Source organism: Oxyura jamaicensis, chromosome 9 (genome assembly GCF_011077185.1).
Source record: "Oxyura jamaicensis isolate SHBP4307 breed ruddy duck chromosome 9, BPBGC_Ojam_1.0, whole genome shotgun sequence".
In the NCBI taxonomy this organism is placed as follows: Eukaryota; Metazoa; Chordata; class Aves; order Anseriformes; family Anatidae; genus Oxyura; species Oxyura jamaicensis.
Genome location: NC_048901.1, coordinates 15874465 through 15897242, shown reverse-complemented (window position 1 = coordinate 15897242; position 22778 = coordinate 15874465). Strand labels below are relative to the sequence as shown.

The 22778-nt window shown below is 46.0% G+C and overlaps 2 protein-coding genes across 5 annotated transcripts in view; both read right to left on the bottom strand.

Annotated features, from left to right (window-relative positions):
* Positions 1 to 449, bottom strand: part of ARMC9 (armadillo repeat containing 9) — a 63301-nt gene extending 62852 nt beyond the window's left edge. For 3 of the 4 annotated variants that reach the window (XM_035334612.1, XM_035334611.1, XM_035334613.1), the window contains exons 1-2: positions 329 to 448; positions 119 to 206 (exon numbers count right to left, since the gene is read on the bottom strand). In XM_035334612.1, coding sequence (XP_035190503.1) covers positions 119 to 169 — 51 coding nt within the window. In that variant the 5' untranslated portion in view covers positions 170 to 206; positions 329 to 448. Of the gene's footprint in view, positions 1 to 118; positions 207 to 328 lie in introns of all 4 variants that reach the window. The other variant, XM_035334614.1, reaches the window with a different exon arrangement.
* An 8193-nt stretch (positions 450 to 8642) lies between these two features.
* Positions 8643 to 22778, bottom strand: part of PSMD1 (proteasome 26S subunit, non-ATPase 1) — a 72313-nt gene continuing 58177 nt past the window's right edge. Inside the window, exons 20-25 of the mRNA XM_035334434.1 lie at positions 17938 to 18107; positions 16221 to 16313; positions 14004 to 14096; positions 12195 to 12341; positions 9694 to 9848; positions 8643 to 8857 (exon numbers count right to left, since the gene is read on the bottom strand). Of these exons, the coding sequence (XP_035190325.1) occupies positions 9702 to 9848; positions 12195 to 12341; positions 14004 to 14096; positions 16221 to 16313; positions 17938 to 18107 (650 nt within the window). The 3' untranslated portion in view covers positions 8643 to 8857; positions 9694 to 9701. The remainder of the gene's footprint in view (positions 8858 to 9693; positions 9849 to 12194; positions 12342 to 14003; positions 14097 to 16220; positions 16314 to 17937; positions 18108 to 22778) is intronic.

Genomic DNA, 22778 nt, shown 5'->3' with positions numbered 1-22778 from the left:
ACACCCACAGCATGCAGCGCTTACACCGCCCCACGCCTTAACACAAGCGCTCTGAACCCCTCCTTGCTCACTTCAACAAAAAAAAGGGGGAAAAAAGAGAAAATAAGCGCACACCAACCTCTCTGACCAACCCGAGCAGCTCAGCTTCGTAAGCCAGCACGTCGCCCATCGCCGAGCGGCACCGCCGGGGCTCACCGGCGACACACCTGGGGAGGAGAAGGGCAGGAGGGGAGGGTCAGCGGCCCCGAAAAGGAACCCGGAGCCCCCGGAGCCCCCCGAGCCCCCCCGGCCCCACAGCGGCCCCCGGCCGGGCCGGGCCGCGGCCTACCTGTGGGCCGCCGCCGCCGCTGCCGGTCGCCGTGGCAACCGCTACCGCACGCCTCGCCGGCCTCCTGCGGCACGTGACCGCGCTCAGCCAATGCCAAGTAGGGACACGGCATCACGTGGAGGGGGTGGTGGCGGCCTCGCCGTGATGGCGGCCGCTGAGGGGCGGCCCTGGAGGGGGGGGGGAGGGGGCTGTGGGAGGGCTGCGCGCCTGCCTCCTGGGGCTGGTTTTGCCTGACGGCTGCTTACTCTCAGTCCTCTCTTTTTTTAAAGTTACTTGAAGTGTGGTCAAATTAATTTGAAAAAAAAAAAATAAAATGACAGGCCGTATTACCATACAGTTTTTGTAGCTCCCTTACAACCCGCACAGTCCAGAAGTTGTCTAGAAATACCAGCCGCCATCTTCTCTGCAGGCCTGAAAGCAGAGCTTTTGGATGCACAATTAAACAATTTCATAAAATAGTTTAATGCCACATGCTACAGTATCCACACCTGCACGTCTCTACAGTGCAGTCTGTTAAGTGAATGCGTACTCCAACTGTAATTCCCATTCTGTTTAAAACAAAAATGGCCAAAGGTTACCTGCTCCATTTACTGCACAATTTAGAAGATTAATTTAATAAAGTTGTCAGATAAAGGGAGAGGGGCTTTCATTTTGGTGACAAGAGAGCCATACAGCCCTGCCACAACCCACAGCAGGGAGAGAAACAGAGTCCACAAGGGAAGGGACCTGCAGGCACATGCTTTTCTAGTAAAGATTTGCTAGAAACATAAAAATCTCTTTGTATCACGAGTGATGTCCTGTCTGGGATTTTGGTCTCACCCACACAGCTGTGTTTTCCTCTGCCCATACCTCAGGTGAACTCCTGAGAAGACTCATGCCCTCCTCGCCTCCCCACCGCAGCCAGACACAACACGGCACCATCTTCCTGCCTCTAAAAGGCTGCCAAAACAGGCAGCAAAAACAGTCTGCAGTGCTCTGCATCTTCCCCAGCCACAGATTCTGAACCATAATAACCTCACAGAAACCAGAAGTTAATCTCACCAGACAGCTCAGAGGCTCTGCTCTCCACTGAGACCATTTCCTGGCCAAACCTTAGCTTCCCAACACTGGCGCTTAAGTATGAATGTGGTTCAGGGCACAGCCTGCCCTTGGCTAGTGATCTAAGGGCGTTCTTCTCCTTATGCATTTCATTTTATTTTTAATTGAAGGCACAGGAAAAAAAAATCCCTCCTAGACATTCTCAACAGATCTAAAATTATCATTTTAATAGGAAAAATGTTGGGAAAGAGAGAGGTGATGGTAAACAGATATGACAGAAACACGTCACACTGGGTGAGCAGGCACCAGCACCCCATCCTTCACTCGTGGGAATCAACAGCCCACCACTGCTGCAAATAGCTCTGCTCCACTGCCAGCCTGCAGAGGGTTGGTATTTGAGAATGAAGCACTGAGGCAGACTGCTGCTCTTTGGGAAAGGGAAACAAGATGTGAAATACCTTACGCAGGGCAGATGCAGCCTTTACTGATCTATCCCTCTGGCCATGCCTTCCTTCTTCAAATGGTGGCTGTCCAGGTAAGGGACAGAGTAGTGGTTTGAGGCAGGACTGGTTCCAGCAGAAAGGGAACGTGTTGGCTGAGCTTGGGCAGAAGAGACCCAGGGAGAATTATCTAACAATGATAAAATCAGTTGTGAGGCTTCAGGACTGGGAGCAGTGCTTGTTCTGAAAGGGAAGATGAACATCTGATGGCTTGTGAAAGCCCTTTGCCACCTCCCCCTGAGCAAGTGCATTGCTATAGCAAACCTCAGCTTCTCTCACTGGGGCATCATCCCTTGCTCAAGCACTCCACATACTCTCTGTTTTGCCACATCCCTGAATTTATTTGTGCTGAGAATTCCAGACGTTGAAAAAACATCTGAACCATGGCAGAAGCTCAACAGACCGCTGTGCTTCTAAGGTTTGCCACAGTATTGCTGTTCAAAGATAAAATAGGTAGGCCCCCTTCTATTTATTTAGGAATAGATGCTGTGTGCTACAAACAGAGACATTTGTGTAGCTTCTTGGAGAATGTCAGCAGCCTGGACTTTGGATCAAAGATGTTTCTGGGCAGCACACTGCGAGTCTTAGAAAGCGCTCAGCAATGCCTAGAAAGCAGTTGGTAATTTCTAGAAAGCAAAGGAAAATTTCTAGAAAGTAAAGGGAAATTCCTAGAAAGTACTGGGAAATTTCCAGAAAGTGCTCTGCAATCCCATGAAAGCACTTAGATATTTCTATAAATGACTCTATGATGCTTAGAAAGCACCTGAAATTTCCTAGAAAGCATAGGGAAAGGCCTAGAAAGCTCTAGAAGAAAAAGCATCCTGAAATTCCCAGGAAGTACACCAAGATGTTCAGAAAGCACCTTGGCATTCCAGTCTGTAATTCCTACAAAGTTCTCGTAATTCCAAAACAGAACACTGATATTCCAAAAAAAAAAGCATGAATTTGAAAAAAAAAAAAAAAAAAAAAAAAAAAAAAAAAAAAAAGTGGTGGAAGATTCCTAGGATCTTGCCTGAATTCCTAGAAAGCACAGAAGCATCTTTAAAAAGCACCAGAGAGGAGCTGGGCAATTTGTTTCCCATCATTACGCTGCGTGCTCATCGCTCACCACGCGATGTTTACCATTCCAACTGGCTTGGTAGTTTCTGTGTGCGCTGCTAAGTACTCAGCTGGGTACATGGCTGAGCTGGCAATTAGAGCTTCTGGGTTTGGCGATTTGTATACTAAATGAATCTGAATTCTAAATGAAACACTATGAAACATCATCATCTGGCATCACCCGGCTCCCTGTTTGTAGGTTTTTTCCTGGGGACAGGTGGCACTGCCTCTGCTGCGGAGCTGAATGGTCCTGGGGCTGGCTGCAGGTGCTGGGCTGGATGGTAACCTGCTGATCAACTAAAAAACAGGTTGTTATTTTCTATGCCCAAGTGGAAGATTGTGCAGGGAATTTCTTCTTTCGGTAGCCTTTCCAAGTGGTCGCATTAAAAATAAAAGCAAGCAGGCAAGAGGGGAACATTTTTCAAAACTTAAACATCCTGTTATTTTCTGAGTCAAACTTCAGCTTTTAGTTGCTAAAAATGATTTTGGCTTGGATTTTCAATGAATACTTTTAAAGGAGCATTTAGAAAATAAATAAATCAGTTTTTGGTGGATGCCACGTTATTGCCGGTTGGGTTTGGAGCACCGCCTGGCTCCTACTGGTACTGCCTGGGAGCAGAGAAGTTTGCTTGGACCACGGTCCTGCGCTCGGGCAGGGTACCCTGCTGTTCAAACACTGCTCACATTACAAGTTACACAGCAATGTGACCCTCAGGGCCCTCTGCAAGGAAAATAGAGGCAATGCAATTGCAAAAGCTCACTGTTTTCCACAGCATCAGGTTATCGTAAAGCTGCTCTGTCTCCCTCAGAGGTAGCTGCTGCCGAGCCACCAGCTTCTGCCGCCACCTCGCCCAGAAGGATGCAGTCAGCCCCATGCCAGGCTATTTATGTGCAGACCCTTCTCCGGTAATTTTCTGTAACCAAAGTCCTTGACCAGGAAAGGCACCACGGAGACTTTGATTCTGTGCCACAGGATGCAGGAAGGAGGCAGAGGGGTGAACTTGGCTCTCCTCGAGATCCAGAAGCTTCTTGGCCCATTCAGTGCAGAGCAGAGAGAGAATGAGGAGGACGAACAAGCCCAGCAAGCAGAGACCAGCTGCTGGGTGTGCAGGGCACCCCTACCTTCCCCTCAATGCCCCTTTCGGTTCTATTGAAAATGGTGGAGGCAGCTCCCAGGTGCCTTGCAGCCGGGCATGGCAGGAGCCAGAGCTTCCTTCTCCCAGCAGGACTTCATAGATGAGGACAGAGCATCCAGAACTCAGCCTAGTGCCCTGTAATATCAGCCCCCAGGAGCCCACCAGGAGAGGAGGTGTTTGTTGCCCACATCCCTGCTAAATCCCCTTGCCACAACTACCTCACAGGCTGGAGAAAGGAGTCCTCCAGCGCATTCCTTGCTCCTCCATCCCGGTGAATCAGCCCATGGTGCCTTTGCTGCTGGTGGCAGAGATCTCCTAGGACATCCCTACAGGAGCCACCAGCTGAGCCACCAGCAGAAGTTACCCCCTAGAAGCGCAGGAAAAACCCACTTTGCACTGTTGTTTTCTTCCAGGTGAACACGCTTGGGGGTGGAGAGGCAAAGGCTCATTAAATCCCCTTCCTCACCCTTTCTGCTGCTTGTGCAGGAACCACTCCTGGGTCTGGGTGAGGTGTCAGAAGGGAGCACCGCAACCCACCCTGCCCAGAGACCCGTTTTGACAGACCTGGTCAGGCTTGGCTACAGTAACAGCAAGGCTTTCCAGCCAAAAATGACAATCCAGCCCTGGACCCTAGATTTCATGTGTAAGTTAAAGATAAAATGGTCTCTGTGTGGAGGTAAAGTAAACAGAGAATTCGCCCAGCCCTACTGGAGCTATCTTAGCTCTTCTGGGAAGACATAATGGCGAAACAAAAAGTTCATCCATCTTGATTCTCATTGACAAGAAATGGAGAAAAACAATTAACTGGGAGACCCAGCCCAATGCTGAGAACAAAGACACCACACCAATATTTCAGGTTTTTTCCCTTCACTTTGAAGGGGAAAAAATTGCTCCACGCTTCATCCCTTGTAGGTTATCTTCCGATGAACAATGTCCCCATAATTTCTGCTGACAATTAGCCTTGGCTGTGTGGCAGTTCTTCCATGGGTCACCAGAGCAGCTATTTATTTATACCCTTGGCCAGGGATGCTGTTGCCACCGAAGGGCTCTGCCCTTGCCCTCGGCCAGCCCAGAGCCAGCCCATTGCACTGGGTCTGACAAAACCACATATTTTCACTACGGGACACCCTGAGGAAAGATCAGCACCGGTGGGTGCTGATCTTTCAGGCCCACTGGTGCCATCAGAGGGTGCAAGAAAACACCCCAAGCCCTGCAGAGACCTCTCCCACCCTGCCGCCACCCCAGGGTTAAGGTGTGCCCAGAGCTGGGCCAAAAACCCAGCCCGTCACCACAGGGAACAGACTGGGGCAGGCTGGGGCCTGGGTGAGGCTGGGGGACGCTTCAGCCTGAAGGATGCAGGGAGATAAATGGCCAACGTCCTCATTGTTATCAGCGGGCCCCAACCTCAGCATTAATTGGCAAGGAGGAAGAGCTTGGCCTGGCCCTGGAAGGGAGGGGAGAGATAGGGAGGGCGGCACCGCCACGATGGGGAGTCCAGACGGAAAGATGCTGCTGGCCCCCTCCCCAGACAGCCCCTCCTGGGAGCCACCAGCACCTCCATTCCCACCTCTGGCCCCAGCATGGTGCCCAAAAGGTTTTTTTTTTTTACCCGAGTTAGCCAGAAAAAAATGGGACTAAGGACATAGCCAGGGCCTCCTGGGACCTGTCAGAAGCGGCACGCTTTTTGAAGTGATTTGTCACCAGGGTTCAGGGGGACGCGGCCCTTTACTCAGGAGGGACAGAAACAGGCTTCCTGCCACCTCTGCCTCTCCCTGCGGCAAACCCAGGAGCATTAGGTCCAATTAGGCCCTGGCAAGCACCCCGCGGGTGGGTCTCCCTGCAGCACTCCCAGGTGGGCCCAGGAGAGCAGAACTTCCTGAGGAATCAGCACCAGTGAGTCACTGGGACTAAATGACATTCATTAAAGCAGTGTTCAGGCTTCCCACACACGTTCTCCAAAACCTGAGATCAGAAAGCCAGCAGCTGCTTTTCCATTCGAGCACAGCACGTAGCCAGTCCTGCAGTGACCAGCCCCACCTGTCCCCAGGGAAGCTGCTCAGGCTCCTCAGCATGCACTGGGAAGGGGATCAGGATCTAATAAAGAGGTGCAGACAGGCTGAAATCCTTGAAAGCCACTTACCTTGCATCCTCCTGCTGAGAGAAGAGTGACTTCCCAATCGTCTGCCCTCCAGCAAGAGGGCAATTCACACTTGCTGGAAAACTTTGTTCTACCCTGAGGAGCACCTTTGTCGTTCCAGGTGCACCATCCCACAGAGCTGCCCCTTCTCGCTCCACCTCAGCTCAGAGGGACTCCTCAGGTTTGAGATGCACACTGCTGGGCACCCAGTAATTCACCTGCTTCACCCTATAGCCAGCAGCGCTCATCCAGCTCCTCTCCACCCTCCCCCAGGCTCCTTCACAGGACTGCTGACATTCTCCGGAGCAGCCCTGGAGAGAAAGCAGATGCCTTTGTGCACGCATCTCTGTGGTGTCACTCCTGAACTGTGCAGTTCCCATGTATTTTTACACAGCACAGACAAGAGACGGCAAGTGCAGAGCTGGGGAAACGTGAACAGGCCAATTCCCAGATTTCCCTCCTGGGGTCCCCAGCCTAGTATGCATGACATTTCTATTCCACAGCCACCAAAAGCTCTGCTGAAAATCTGGCCACCTGAGTGTAACCTTACCATGTGTCCCCAGAGTAGCAGCTCAGAAATCAGTTTGGGACAATCTGAGGTTTTTACTTTTGCTTGTGCCAAGGAAGCTCCAGGGCTGGACTTAACAGGCTCAAGAAAAACATTTAGCAGAAGAATTAAGCCTGCTGGATGGTGCCCCAGGCATTGCACGGCTCAGTGGGAACTGCTGCGTGTGTGCAGATTTACACAGCCACACTGGGAACCAAACCTGTAGCAAGCACAAGGAATATATTGGCTACCCTGGAAAACATAAAACTATTTAAGACTCAGCAAAAACACTGTGTCTGTTCACACCATGGCCAAGGCCTCAGTATAAGACTTCAGGTCTTTCTAAGCCAGCTTTTCCCTGCATTTCTACATGCACTTGAGATCTCCCATCAATACCTGCCTATCCAGCAGGTTGTTGAATGACCTCAAATATATATATTTTTTTCTTTTAATTCCCTTTGTCCTCCCCTCCGCAGTATTTTTTAAGTGGCATGAGGCATTACTAACAATTTACTTAAAAAACACGAATACCACCCTGGTTGGCATCAGCAGAACACGCAGCAATACAGGTTACATGTACTCACTCAACGGGAAGTAATTTAAGTAGTGGAGAGACTCACAAAAATTTTATTTGTCCAGCTTCTGCTTCTTGCACCACAATACCTGGGTCTTACATCTAATAACCATGGGACTGGAGCATTGATTACCTGTTTCCAAGTTTTACTCACTGTAATGATGTCTGTAGTCGTTTCAGGTTCATCCTCAGCTCTGCTGCATGGGAGAATACATCTGGATCACAATGAAAACTGTGAGCTCTGGCCAGCAACCCTACTGAGACATTTCAACTTTAGGGACTTTGATTGAAGCCTAGGACTCAAAATTGGCTTTCAGTCCCATACCTCTGCTCTGTACTGCTTAAGCTCTGCAGAGAACAAAGGCGGACTATTTGATCGCTACAGTAACATCCACCAAAATAAACCATCTTCCAGAGAAACTCCCGGGCGCTACATGCAAGATTTGTCTTCCGTTATTACTGATGCACATGAGCTTGTGGTATGTTCACATGGAGCAAGATATTCCCACATCCATGTAATAAAACCCTCGTTCCATTTAAATGCCGTTCCAAGCAATGCAGCATAGCCCAGCAGTTGGCTTTCTGCTGAGCAGGGCTGCAGCCTGGCTCGCTGGCGATGCAACCTGTGAAGCGTTACAGCCCAACAGGTGAGGGCCTGGCTGGGCCAACAGTGAACGCTTGAGCTACGTTCTTTCCTTTTGACTGCTGCTCATTCCATACCCCTGACTGCAAATTCCCCCTTGGCTAATGAGGCTTGCGTGTCTGGATTCACCCCATCTAGGTCTGCAATGTATTTCTAGCTGCCTGCTAACATCAGCTATTATGCTCATATTTGGTGAAAGCCCACAAAAAAGGGATTCTGTGAAACAGAGAGAAACATGCCTCCATTTCTCCACCACTAACATCCACAGCCCTTCTGCCGGCCCCACACTGAGACAGGAATACCAGGATGAGCAAGGGGGAAGATCAGTGTAAAGTCAGTATCAGAGAGGTAATTTGGAAGCAGACCTTACCTAGACAGATGGTGGCAGGTAGAGAGCTGCTGTTTCTGTATCCTAAGTTCTGTGGCTGGGTCAGACTGTAGTTAGTGACTACAAACTAGCTTAGGTCAGCCTAAGTGTGTGCTATAGAAAGTAGAGAGAGGCACAGATCCTACAGAGGAATAGGGTCAGTTCAGCTCTGCTGGAAGAACGTGCATGACTTGGGTCTAATTTCTAAGGTCTGGGATGAATACAAGAGGACATTGCTAGGCTTTCCTCTTTTCCCCAGAAGCATCAAGTTTTCTGTCAAGAATTTTTAATATATTTATTTGAAAACAAGGTTTTGTGAAAGAGTACACTAAATAGCATATATCTGTTCTTCACCCATAAAACACGGACTATCAGCTTTAGCTCAGCACAAATTGGGGCTGCATGCACTGAACAGCAGATCTCGATAGGAAGGTCTTCATGTCTGTCTTTCCGATATCAAGCATAGTGTCTTCTTTAGAGGACATGATCCTGGAGGATGGGGAGAGAGAGACCAGAAAAGCAAACATTTAACTAAGGCTTCTTGTGATTGGCTCCACACATTCACCCGAGCCTGCCACTGACGCAACATTTACAGTTTTTAGCAGGGAGTTTGTTCTCCTGCCCATCCACCAATTCAAGTGCATAATCTTTGCTCTTGGGAGCACTGGGACATGCCAGCCCATATTTGGAAATAAAGCAACTGGATTTCTGCCTCTCAGTGAGAAACTTGCACATCAGTTCAGACACATTAACCGAGGAACCTGAGAACTGCAATATTTGTTGCCTGGAACAGTTCTACAAAGATCCTTGTAATGTTCTCTGAGCCCTCCATAGAGCCCATGACTGAATTGTCTCTAAATTCTGCTAAGAACTGCTGGGAATACAAGGCAACCCGAGAGAGCAGAGTAATTCTTTTTTGACCAATCCTGCCACACGGAGGTCAAGTAGATGACAGCTTTCTTACATAAACCACTTGCTCCTCTGGGACCGTCCTTCATGAGCTGACTATTCCCAGCTCAGCTGTTGCCTGTGACCCTACACACTGCTCTAGCTCTGCCCAGCAGGGCTCTATTCAAAAGTAGCCAAGCCTGTGCGATTAAGAGACTAGATCCAGTATGACTGGGTCAGGCCTCATCCAGAACCACGGGCTTCCCCTTCTACTGCTACTCAACGCTTCAAAATCAGTACAGAGCACGTGTTTCTGAATCTGATGCAGAAGCAAAGAGCTAAAACAAGAATGTCAGATGCTGGTAACAGCCTCATTTGATCCACAGAGGCTTTTGCTTCACTGGGATTAATGAAGGTGACTGCACACTAGATTGTACCTCAGGTCTTAGTCATCAATGTACTCAAAGGGCTCTGGTGGTTCAGGTTCCTGCTCCTCTTCCTCTATCTTCGGACCGTGAGCTGCCACAGGTTCAACCAGCTCCTCCATATCCTCACTGGTGTCCTTCAGAATGATGATGCCCCCGATGGAAAGCTGCAAGACAAGTGCAGTGAGTGTTAGAAGCAGCTTGCTGCCTTGTGGTGGAGAGCTTATGGCCACAATGTTACCCTAGACACCTTAGGTTCCTCATAAGCCGAAGGGAGAAAAGGGCCTTTAGAACGTAGCTACAAATTACATCAAACTGAAAGCCTGTGCAGGCAGGGACAAAATCAGGTGCATGAGAAGTAGGACAAATGGTAATTCAATTGTAATGGCAATTTACACTTCCTTATTTGTTTGCACCCTGCATTACAAGCTCACTGAATATCTGGGCCAAATGCTCACAGACTTCTGAAAGTCTTAGTGGAGGCACCAGCCATTCACGTGCACACCTCTGCAAGGAGAAAGGAGTAAGCAAAGCCCTTCAAGAATTATTCGGTGCTATCTAGGAAAAGAAACAAAAAGCAGTTCCTTTCTCCTGACTGCTCGTAGATGAAGGAGTCATAGCAAAGATTCCTCAATGGTGGCCTTCACACCAACATTTCCAGCCAGGAACAGCACCTATCTGCTGATTTTCTGCTGACTGGCTCGATGCCAAAGGTATGACTTTCCCAGAAAAAGGGGAAGTTTCAGAATGCAAAGCATCTGACACCCACACAGATCCCTGCCTGATAAGGAGATGGAACAGACAGAGCCTATCCAGACTACTTTCTATATTACGATTATCTAAGCCTCAGTTTGATAGAAAATGGCATCTGGATTCACAGCGTTACCACAGTCCCAGTCTGGCACTTTCCACATAAAAACTAATTGAACCATAATAGCTTTATAAGGCTCATCCTTTCAGGGCAAAAAAAGCCTAGTGAAGCTTCTCTCCGTAGCCACCTCCCAGGAGGCTATCTGAAACAGAGACTAATCTGATCACCAGCTTCCACTAACTGAGGAATCCTATTAGCAGAACCTCGTAAAACAAAGTGGAATTAATTACAAAGGTCACAACCAAACATCCTGGCAGGCTAAAGTAAATCCCTGCGTCTCAAGGAGTGAAACATGAGGTGCGAAGAGGCAGTGCTGTGTCATGCCTGGCTGGGATCAGTGTGTCAACCACACGAGGACTGCAGGCTATAAACAAGCATCTCAAAGAGGCCTTTTATTCTGGCATTTCCCAAAGTAGAGCAAAGCTCCAAAACAGCTCCATTTCAAGACTCTCCTTGGTTACACACCCTACTTCCAGCAAAAAGTGCACTGCTCTGTTCTCTTCAAAACCAATTTTTTGAGGAGAGTTAAGGGAGGAAACTGTACTCCCTTCACTAAACAGCTCTGTACTAGGACTCTGCTTCTTTTAAAAGTGAAACAGCAGCAAGCAGTTTCAAATAACCATGTTTCAGCTGCGTGAGTGGACGCTGACTGGACTACACAGCAGATCTTCCCAAACCAAATACCAGTTGGGCTGCCTCTTCTTTTTAGAGGTTAGAAACCGAAAGATCCTTACACAGATTTGCTAAAAGAGATGTCTCAAACAGGGATGATGCAAAGAGGATTCCAATATGCTGATGGAATTCCAGGAAATCCGCTTACTAGAAACAACTGTTTTCCCAGTACAAAAAAAAAAACACCTATTTCTGAACACGTTTTTCCCATGCACGATACTGCAAGAGGGGGATGTAGAGGGTGTTATTTATTGGACAAACATAAAAGCTAGAATTTGATTCAGGAGATTTAGAGGCCAGGAAAAATCTTATATTTGCAATATTGAAGCATCTCACAGAAAAGTTAGTTATCCCCTGGGCTAATGCTAAAAGGTCTTCTTCGTTCTCCATTTGACAGCCACATTCTCTTCTCTGTGTTAACAGGAGATGAAGGCACTTCTCTAAAGTCAGGTGCAACCAAATATGAAATCTGTTTAATGAAATAACTCACAACTACATAAGTAACCCCCACTGCAGAATAATAATGCCCCAGCACATGATGGGTCATCGTCACCATGTATTTATTTTACTGCTTTGACAATGAGCCTGTTCAACTTTTCAGCTCATTGGAAATACCATGTGTCAGTCTCTATGTCCCCAGCAATGTCATTAACACAGAGTGCCTAACTAGTTTCCAGGTTACAGCATGTGTCATACGTAGAAGAAAAAGATAAAGCAGCATCAACATGGCAAAAAGGGTTGTGGCAGCTCTGGTTTTCCCCCAGCTGGAACTGCACGCAATCATTTGAGGAGAGGGATATTAAAAAGTAAATATGACAACAGCGAAGTTGCAAGTCTCTGAAACAAATTAGAGTGATGCAAAACATGTGAGTGGCATTCTCATGTACACATAGAGCTTCAGGGTCCTTATATATAAGCCCAGCACAGGGAATGCTCAGTCAAGCACACAAACTAGTAATGTGACACTTACTGGTTTGAAAGGCTGATACCGACAGCTCTCTGTCATAGTGAGAACTTTGAGCTGAGCAGGCATGACCCTTGCTGGGTTGTCCAGAAGCTGGAAGTTGGGTTCGGGTTCTTTCTTCTTTTCTTTTTCATCCTTCTTTTCAGTTTCATCCTGTGGAGAGGGGAAAAGGAAATCAACATTGTTTTAATGGTAGTCTCTAACCCTTTCATAATTACTCTTCACACAGGGAGCAATTCCAGAGCATGTTGAGAAGCCATTCACCATCTGAGGAACAAGCTAAGATGTATCTATGAGCTGGCATCGGCAATGTCAGCGTGGATCTAAGTACTCTCACAAAGGCAATGCCTCACTCTTGACTGCAGGTCAAAGCAAGTTCAACAAGATGTGGTAGTAGAATGGTTTTACCTCTGGCTTCCCTTTCTAATATTTCCTCTTAAACTCACTCTCCACTTTTATTCACAGCTTAAAATTCTTTAGTATCATTACTAAGCACATAAAGATTGCCCCAAACCACCCTTGTCTTTTCGCTGCTATAAAACCATCACTAGCATTTCACGCTACCGGTAGTGACAGCAGCTCAACCAAAATGACTCAACTCCAGCGACTCCCTAGGGAATTGCAGTTAGTTGCTCCTTTACCACTGACTCAGCAGCTGGAGGCAAACGCTCAGAAGGAAAAAAAAGACAGCATCATTTATATACTTAAGAAGAATGTGGACCATATTTTCCCTCTTGCTCAGGGACATCTGCGTGCTGCAAAAAAAAATACTGCAAAAAAGATGGAAACAACCAATAGGAAATGATCAGAAACACCACGAAATGCACGGTATGTCCTGTAACAGCAGACAGGAATATCTCTGTCCCAGCGACTGTTCGCTGCTGTGCAGATCACTTGGAAGCTATGGATTACTAGTCACTTAATAGGCATATGAGAAAAACAGGAAAGCAATTATACCTCTAAAACATTTAGACAATAGGAAAACACTGAACTAAAACACAGCAGGTGGCAGCAAGCTCCCTTTTTCCCATCCTCGTTCTTCTGCTTGATTCAGCCAAGAAAACTTTTCAGACAGCTAGAGCGTACACAGACACAACATGTGAATCCCTTAGCTCAACACATGAGTCCCTTCCAATACACTGCTTCCTCTCAACACCTTTACTTAACTATAGGTTGTAAAGATTTTGGAAGAAACATTCACCTGTTCAGCACATTTTGCTTAGTCAATAGTGCTGCAGGAATAATTCAAAGAAAAGGCAGTGTTTGATGGTTTGATGACAAAGAAACATTGATAAAGGAACAAAAAAACAACAACAGAGATTCTACCTTGAACCCGAGGTGATTCATTTTCTGAACCAACTGCAGAAGGTTCAGTGCCTACAACATGGCCAATACTTAAGTATGCCTACATAGTTACTGTACACATACACCTTTGATCTTATGACATGCTCCCTTCGCATACCATTTGTGTGTTTCTTCTTAAACCTCCCTGACCATGTTGCTTTACTCACGGAGATGTTAAACTGGAATTAGAAAAGTTTCTACTGAGCTGGTCAGCATAACACATTTTCAGCTTACAGATACTCTTGGCATATTTGCATCTGTTATGTGAGCACAAAAGGAAGGGTTCTTTGTCAAAGTACATCTAGAATGTTAGCTGCTATGTATTTTCCAAATTACAGCAACCACCAATAATTCATTATCTGGGTCACAGTGTTGGGTACAGCGTTAAGTGGGCGCCAGCTTTCATGACACACCTTTCACATTTATAGGGCTGGGGGAAGAGGACATTTTAGTTTCAGTGTTTACACCCACCACTTCCATCTTTTCCTCTTCCTTCTTCTCTTTCTCCTTCTCCTTTTCCTTCTTCTTGGCTTTCGCAGTGATGGACAGCACAGCAGTGGAAACCTGGATATGTCAGAGGAGGCAGGCATTCAGTACGACTGCAACACTACGCAGTGCTTCAACTCCCCAGGCAGGGGAACAAAGGGAAACCAGTGTTAGGTTAGTTCTCAGTGCAGCTGTCAGCGAGATCAATTCCTCTGCCTATGCACTGCTCTGTTTAACAGACAAATACACCACCACCAAAGCAAATAAATGGTACAGATGGGACAAAATATGCCATGAATACAGACTGGGTACAGTCACACAGAAGGATGAATTTCCTAGTTCAGAGATTAATAATTACTGTTTGGGTCTCTACAAGAGATTTTTATTTAACAGAGCAAAGAATGGAATTTTTGTTATTGGAAAAAATCTGTTGCTAGAGTCTCTATGGTAAAGAAACATGTCTATAGATTCTCTTGAAAAGCTGTTCCACTATCCTAATCAGACAGCTCTCTTTCACTGACCTAAAGAAGCAGATGCACAAAAAACCCTATGAAGGAGACCACATGAAGCTTTGGCACTCCTGAGCCACAAAGTACCCAGAAGCAACGCTCAGTACAAGAATTCAGTATGTCTCCCTGCTTCCAGCAAGCACATCTCTCTCTATCCACAGCAGCTGCCTCTACAAGACAGTAGCTTCCTCAGAGGAACAGGGAGCAACTGCATTTGTCACGCTGCTGGTGAGGCTTTCTAGGCTGAATGCGGCCTCGTGGCATGTTTTAATTTTGGCCAGGGAAGTTTAAAACAAAAACAGATTTATCCAATTCACATCCCACTCCAAAGGTGAGAATGCAGCTATGAGCAGTAAACTTTGCCTTTTGTTAAGGGTTCATTTCTGGGTTCCTTGGTGGCACTGATTTCCTGCCCATCATTCAATTCTGATAAAATGTTTTACAATTTTCACACAACGTCATTCATCAGCATGACATGCCTGAGGTCTCCACTGCTGCAATTGCTCCCTACGGGCTGCTTTGCCTGCTGCTGTGGTCTGCTCAGCAGCTTTTACCATCTTATGCCAGGAGACTGTTGTGGTTTAACCCGGCTGGCAGCTAAACACCACACAGCCGTTCGCTCACCCTCCCCCCTCCCTCTCTGGGATGGGGGAGAGAAACGGGAAAGTGAAGCCTGTGAGTTGAGATAAAGACAGTTTATTAAGATAGAAAATAATAATGATAATAATAATAATATGTACAAACAAGTGATGCACAATGCAATTGCTCACCACCCGCTGACCGATGCCCAGCCCAACCCTGAGCAGCCGGCCCCCCCACCCCGGCTAGCCACCCCTATATATTGTTCAGCATGACGTCAGATGGTATGGAATACCCCTTTGGTCAGTCTGGGTCAGCTGTCCTGGGTCTGTCCCCTCCCAGCTCTTGCTGCACCCCCAGGCTGCCCGCTGGCAGGACAGAGTGAGAAGCTGAAAAGTCCTTGGCTTAGTATAAGCAGTGCTCTGCAGCAATTAAAACATCAGCATGTTATCAGCACTCTTCTCATCCCAATCCAAAACATAGCACCCTACCAGCTACTAGGAGGAAAAATAACTGTCCTAACTGAAACCAGGACAGAGACAAATCACTTCCACTCTTGTCTGCTGGTCATCTGATTTAATCTGTTCCCTTTCTACACCTACATGTTCTCCACTCCCCACTTACCTTTTGGCAATCCATGGGCCTGGTAACTCACATTCTAGCACATGGTCCCACTACCCTGAGACCAGGTACAGTTCTGTCCTTCCACATGGAACTCTAAGATCTGTCCAACCTAACACTCTCAGAGTTTGTACTGCAGCAGCACTTTGGGGCCCAAGCCACAAACAAGGACACTGTTGTTCTAGGTGCTGCACAAAGACGACACACTTATGTGTCAGTAGGGCATGGAAAAAAAGTTTTAATCAGTGCTTCTGCTTGATCACTGCAGATAAGGGCAGTTCCAGTGACTCAGTAGCACAGCAGCTCTATGCCATGATCAGCAACAGTCCCAGGCTCAGCAGGAAAAAATAGCTAGAATTCTCCTTCAGGGACAATAGTGCCTGCCAATTTTTCTCCTGTTCTTCAAATACCCTGTTAGTGCCACCAAAGTCAATGTTTATCCTAGGAGGGAGAATGGGGTGGTCTTTACCACATGGAAAGCTAGCCCAAATACCTTTTCTTTCTCCTTCTCCTTTGGAACCTCCAGAGGTGGGGGGTAGGCAAATGTGGACGGCTTACAGTTGGACTTGTATTGGACTTTTGGCATCTAAGACAAACAGTTAAAAAAAATTGTTAGAAACAAGAAAAGCAGAGGAAAAAGTCCACAGCAGAATAATTACTTTAGCTTCATTTTCCTTCCAGCAGAGACAAACACAGATTCTCTAAAGAATACAAGCTTCCCCTTCTCCCCCTCCGGAAGCAGAGAAACTGTTATCAGTGGCAACGGTTCAACTAGAACAATGTTATTTAATTATTCTATAATCTGACTCTGGCAAGCTCTCCTAGCCTTCTCCATACACTCTATGCTATTCACACCATGCTTTGTTTTCATTGTTTCAATGCTTTTGTGGTTTTAATGTTGTTGCTGTGCCTGCTCTTATTAACACAAAATTGGTTTAAGATCTAAGTGGAGATCTGTCAATGCATGCTAGGCCAACCAAGCGCTGCCTGACGTTCAGCTCTTGCAAAAGGACAGTACGTTTTGGGGGTGGGTAACCAATTTCACATATTGTCTTACACTTGTCTATATAAGCAAGGCCAGAAAGCACCTTTTGACAGCCCATCCGAATTCTTAGGCTGAATTAATTTCTCATATCTCTTCCTTCACAACACATCATGGAGCAAAAAAGAGACAAGGGACTGCTCTGAGGAAGCAAGGTGGGTGTGGTGCCGCCCATGACATACATCCAGCTCCCAGCTGGCTTGAGTATTCAAGCCAAGTTCTAACAATCTCATCCACAGCCATTTGGGCTTGCTGGAAACTCTAAGGGATGGAGAGAGGAGACAAAATGGCAGTGCAGTCAAAAAGGCGCTGAGCCTATCACCTCCAGGGAGGTGCACTGACAAAGCTGCAATGCAATTTGTTTGACGTATTCAGGACCGAGAGGAAAGAAATGGCATTTTAATGCAAGCCTTTCTTCAAACAGAGCAGTAATTCTGAGCTGCGTATAGACTGACTCAATGCTAAACCCAAGACAGGTGGAGAAGTGCACCCTACAGCCATAAGCTTTTGGTCTAAGGTCTGCAATCCTGCAAGCTGGCTCCATACCACAGAGGGCTTCTGAAGACCAGCACAGCCCTATAAATGCTCTGTGCATCACAGAATGACCCTGCAGCAGTGACAGGAGGGGGATACACATTCAGAAGCTTTTTTGTGGCTGTTACTAGCTCAGCTCTTCAGCACAGGAGACCCAGCATGGCATACAGCTATGTGGCCATACCACAACTGATCGGCTGGAAGAACAAAAGTGCAAGGCAAGTGCAGTACCCAGGACAGTGGTTTAATCTTTACTCTCTCAGAAATTGAAACAAATTCCCTTTTCCCACTGCTAGCTCTCCTAGGGGAGAATATCAGGATTCATTTGAGGGTAGCTTAAGAACGCCTTTTTTTAAAAAAAAAAAAACAAAAAAACTAATTTTGATCCTTTGGAGTGATAGCAGGGTGGTCTCTGCCCACACATAATGAATAGAATTCCATTCTTCCTAAGTTACTTTGAAATAAAGGAGACAAAGTTTGCTTTTCAGACTTCTTCCAGTTAGCACCATTTCTGGTGCATACAAGCTGGAGACACTCAAAGAAAACCAACAAATGCAAGCAGGCATGTCTCTCCCAGGCCACTCAAGTCTCCCAGGGAGCTATCAATGCCTTTTTTCCTCCACTCATTACATACCTTAAGATCCTTGTTAAGGCCGATGACACAGGTTGGGGTGAAAGCCAGTGACAAGAAGTGAGACAGGGGGAACCAGAACCAGAACTGGGTGAAGACCAGAACTCCCACCACGGAAGGCATGTGAGTGTGCCCCGTCCTTGACTGCAGCGAAATAGTTACATTATGCCCCCCTGCAAGGAATAAAAAATGACATCACAAATGAATTAATGAATAATTGGGTAACTCCACAAGGATTTCTGAGTGATGCATCTTTAAAACAGATGCTGTCAAGGGGGATACAAGCGCAAGCCAGACCACAACACTGTCAGTTTTCTCCTCTGTTCTCACCTTTCACAGCAAAACTCATGAGCAGTGTAACAGCCTCTGTCTAGCTCCATATATCTGCTAGATGCTAACCGTACACAATCAGTGAATACAGCCCTTCTATGCTCATTTTGCCAGGAGACATTTAAAACAGGAGTACAGATCAGAAGACGGGGAGAGATGGAACAAAAATGCAGACCTTAGCTATAACCAATTTCAATACATAGCGTATCAATGAGCCACAAGGCAAGAATCACAAAGAAAGCAGTGCACATAAAGCACTTATACATAAACGTTTCTCTCCAACTGCCTCGCTGAACTGCCTATTATTCAGAAGAAATACGCCTGCATTTTTATCCTACACCATCTCAGAAGAAAAAAATGTAAACAGCAGCAACTTCAGAAGTTGCTTCTGGAGGTGATCAATCTATGCAGCAAAGAGACAAGCTCCTGCAGTCTTTGCAACAAAATTAAATCTCTGCCAGACAACCCAAGTCTTAGGTTTGTACTTGCAAAGCAGAGACCAAAACAACTCCATATGTTGATGTAGTGCAGAAACATCCAGCTAGAAACCAAATTGAAAGATTGGGCTTGCAGACAGAGTGAGAAAGTGTTAATCTGATCTTCAGCCTTCTGATGAACACAGTGAATTGAGTTGAAGAGGGCACCAGGCAAGTTCATTACCGCTGACATGACCAGGTGCAGGGAGGTTAACTTGGTTAAAATACAAACACCCATTCTGTCCAAACTCAGGGCACTTCAGAGCTGCAAATCCCAAACTGGAGGAGCATTCCTCTGCCATGCATAAGCAGCTGTCTGTAGCGGGGCCAGGCAGCAATTGGGCTGTCTGCGTTTTAAAGAAATCAAAAATAATTTTTGCTCCCACAACTAATGAAAGCCCTGAACGAAGCAGTAATCTCGTTTTAGGTACTCGTCAGAGCTAGTCCCAGGAAAGGCAGTGGAAGAATGAGGATTTTGATGTCCTATACTATACCCCGCATACATACTATCTCCCTGCTGTTCCTTTTGTGGAGGCAATACTTCTCCTGCGGTTTGACTAGAGAACTCCTTCCAGATGCCTTTTTGAAGAGAGGCAACGATACAGTCTCTGCTTTTCCCACTGCCAGGTCTGCCGTGCTTCTCATTAATTCCCTCTGGTACCGCTCTCATACTTGCATTTGAATTTGCAATAGCATTAACAAGGGAGTACCTGAGGTCTTGTGCTATCCTTAAACATACCAAACATTGCACATTTGAATGCCTGATCTCCTCAATCTTTACTTTGAACTTCTCTTCACCGCATCGCTATATAAGGGCCAGGTCAGTAATCCACAGATATTCTGGGTAAAGCAGCCCAGTGAACATTGCACAAGCAGCTTAGCTATACTTTATCAAACTTTTGGAATTTTATTTTTCAAATTTATTTTTAACCTTCAGAATTATATTATCAAATCTCTGGAATTTCCTGGATGAGTAACAGATTTTGTATTCCAAGGATGCTGTCATGCTGCTGCTCTCTGCTGTTTTACGTCCACGCACAGCCCACCCTCATTCCCAGGGCTTTGCGTGGAGCAGGAAAGGTGGAGACGGCTGACATTGCACAACTGTGATATATCTTCACGATTAAGCAGCAGCCCTGGCAGCCTGGAAGGGAACACGTTCCAAATCTTTAGCTAGATGAATGTAAGCTGTGACACGATTACCTCAAAACCAAACCAACAAAACACGAGATTTTCAGGGCTCCTGTAACAGCAAGCTTCCAGAGTTCACGTTGCTGTTGTGGCAAGGTTTGCCAGAATTAAAGGGGCTGTTCTGAAGGCTATGAGGATTTGCTGCCTTAACCTTAATGTTAACAAGGAGAGGGAGCGCAACAAGTAGATGCTGATGATCTATATACATTGATGAACTCATTCACAGCTTGTGATTATGGTGCCACTTTTGTAACATCCATCACTCAACTCTATGAACTTAGGTCCTTTGGCAAGTTTTCTGATAGTATACACACCTTGATAGTAATACTCTGGCAGCACAGCTCAGGGCAGCACACTAGCACAGCACTCATCACATGCTTTGGAGACCTAGGAAATCAGTTTCCAGCCTTGGCCTAAGCTACATTCTACCTTCAAACAATATCCTATCACTTCCTTCTGTACCAGGAAAGATTTACAAGTTGTTTCATCTACATAATGAATGAAGGTGATCTGAGCTGTTAGTGGCAGCACAGGAAAGTCAAAATCCATGACCCAGCCAAACCCTAGCAGAGGGGCTTTCAGCATGTGCTGAAATCACATTGATCTTGATTCACATTCGCAATGAACCACACCGTAGCTCTTACCTAACACAGAATGTTTTTCTTCCTTACCTACCAAGTTACCTACCATAAAGTTATGCCCAACTTTACATTAAAAGCCTGTAAACAGGGACAACCAGGAGAAATGTTGGAAACACTAACACTGAATTCAACGTGTGTGAGGGCAGAGCATGTTCACCAAAGAAGTTTATTTGTTGTACTTAAGTCTTTAAGAGCCAAAATACAACATATCACATGAGACACATATTTGGAGGGAAAGCAGTGTGGGAAACCCCTTCCTCTGTAATTTGAAAGATTTCCTTTTCCATCACTCACTACAGTTGACTACGAAACTGGGGAGAATCCAGTACGTCTACCTCCAGGCTGTCAACAGCTGCTTCAGTTCAGCCTGCACTGCCCAAGGCTACAGCCTGTCCCAAACCCACCGCATAGCTAACCCCACCCAGACTTTTCCTAAATACAGGGACAGTTTTCCAGATGTAATACATAAATATTTACTTGCTGAATATTACTCCCTTTCTTCTCATTGATTGAGAAACGTTGCATTAAGAATCAGAGAAAATACCTAGAGCCCAGAGGGCAAAACAGTTTTCAAGTAGGTCAAGTGCTGATGTCTAACTAAATCACCACATCCCTCTTATAGCTCATATTTACAGATACATATTCCAGAAAAGAAGGCATTTTCATTTTGCAAAGAACAGAAAGGGAGTCGTCAGCCTGGAACAAAAGAGCAAGTCTGTACATGAGGAGGAGCATTATAAAAGTTCAGATGTTTGGGGCGGAAAAATAAAAAATCTAAATTTAGAGTGTCTACGTTTTTCTTATTTTAAGTAAAAAATAAGTAAAAAAGTAGCTGCTTGGGCCTAACAATTAGACAATGACGAAATTTTTCATTTCCACTTCAGTGCTCCCAAGGTACCCTCCCCTCCTTCCATGAAACCAGCAGTCTGACGACTGCTTCATTCTCTGAGCACAAAATCCACCTCCAATGCATCATTTTCCAGTTGCCCACCGGAAATCTTGCACTTTTAATCAAAGCCTGCCAGTGGAAGAGAATTATACTTTTCTACTTCCCCCATGAAAGAAAAATACAAACTCAATAGACTATGGCAGGTGACACAAAGAACCTTTTTTTCCTGGTAGTGATAATTAAATTCTATAGCTCATTGTTTCAGATAAGACTTGTAGTTGTATGAGAGAGATAAAAAAAGACTTTTCTTTTAAGAGGCTCTAATGTAAATGGCAACAGGTTAAGAAAGGGTAGGTCACAGCCTTCCCCCAGCAGCACAGCTAGAAATAAAGCGCCAAGATGTTGGCACAAATTCACATGTAGTTTACTAAAACTGGGTATTTATGGTTCCCAAATCATCGTACAATACATGAGCGACACATGAAACAAATACGGTTTTAGCTGCATTGTTATGTGTTAATCTTAGAGTTAGGAGTGTAAAACAGGTTTGTACAGCTAAGAAAAAAATCTTTCTGAGCCAGCTGAAACAGCTTCCCAGCAACATATTATGAGAATGTGAATGACAAAAATTATTGGAACAAGCTTGTGCCAAGAGTACTGGTAAGTCTCAGCTCTGGGAGAGGTACCTGGGACACAAGGTGAAAGACCAAGGAGGTGATTCCTGTTGGTGATTCCTGTTGCTTCCTTCTCTGACTAGCCCTGGTTCACCAAAGCTCCTCCTAGCATGGAGCAGCCTGACTGCCATATGCCCACCAGGAATGGAGCTCTGGAAGCACGCTTCCACGCAGAAAGGCAAACGCAGCCCTTTGTTTTAATCCCCCAACCACACGGGTTGAAAATGTAGTAATTTCATACAGACGCTGTAACAACAGGGCTTGGAGCATGGTGTTGTGCTTAAGCCATGCCACTGAGACAAATATGTTAGACTCCTTTGCTGATGTGATTTCAGCATTAACCTTGACCTCGAGAGTACTGGGAAAAGCAGATTGTTACTACCTACCACAAGGAATAAGGACAAGGAACTCTGTGTCCAGAGGAGATCACAGCACAAGAGACCAGTTGGGACAAACTGTTTGGATGCATGGGACAGCACTGGAAACTTGGAAAGGAGGTACTATTGACACATAGCGCTTCACATGTCTTAACTCCAGCAGAAGGAAAAATTCAAAACAAAACATTGTCTGCCCTCTTTGCTTACAGAAACCTTCCTTAATAGGCCCTGCAATTCAGCCCTTATGAAATGCTTACACCCTTCAT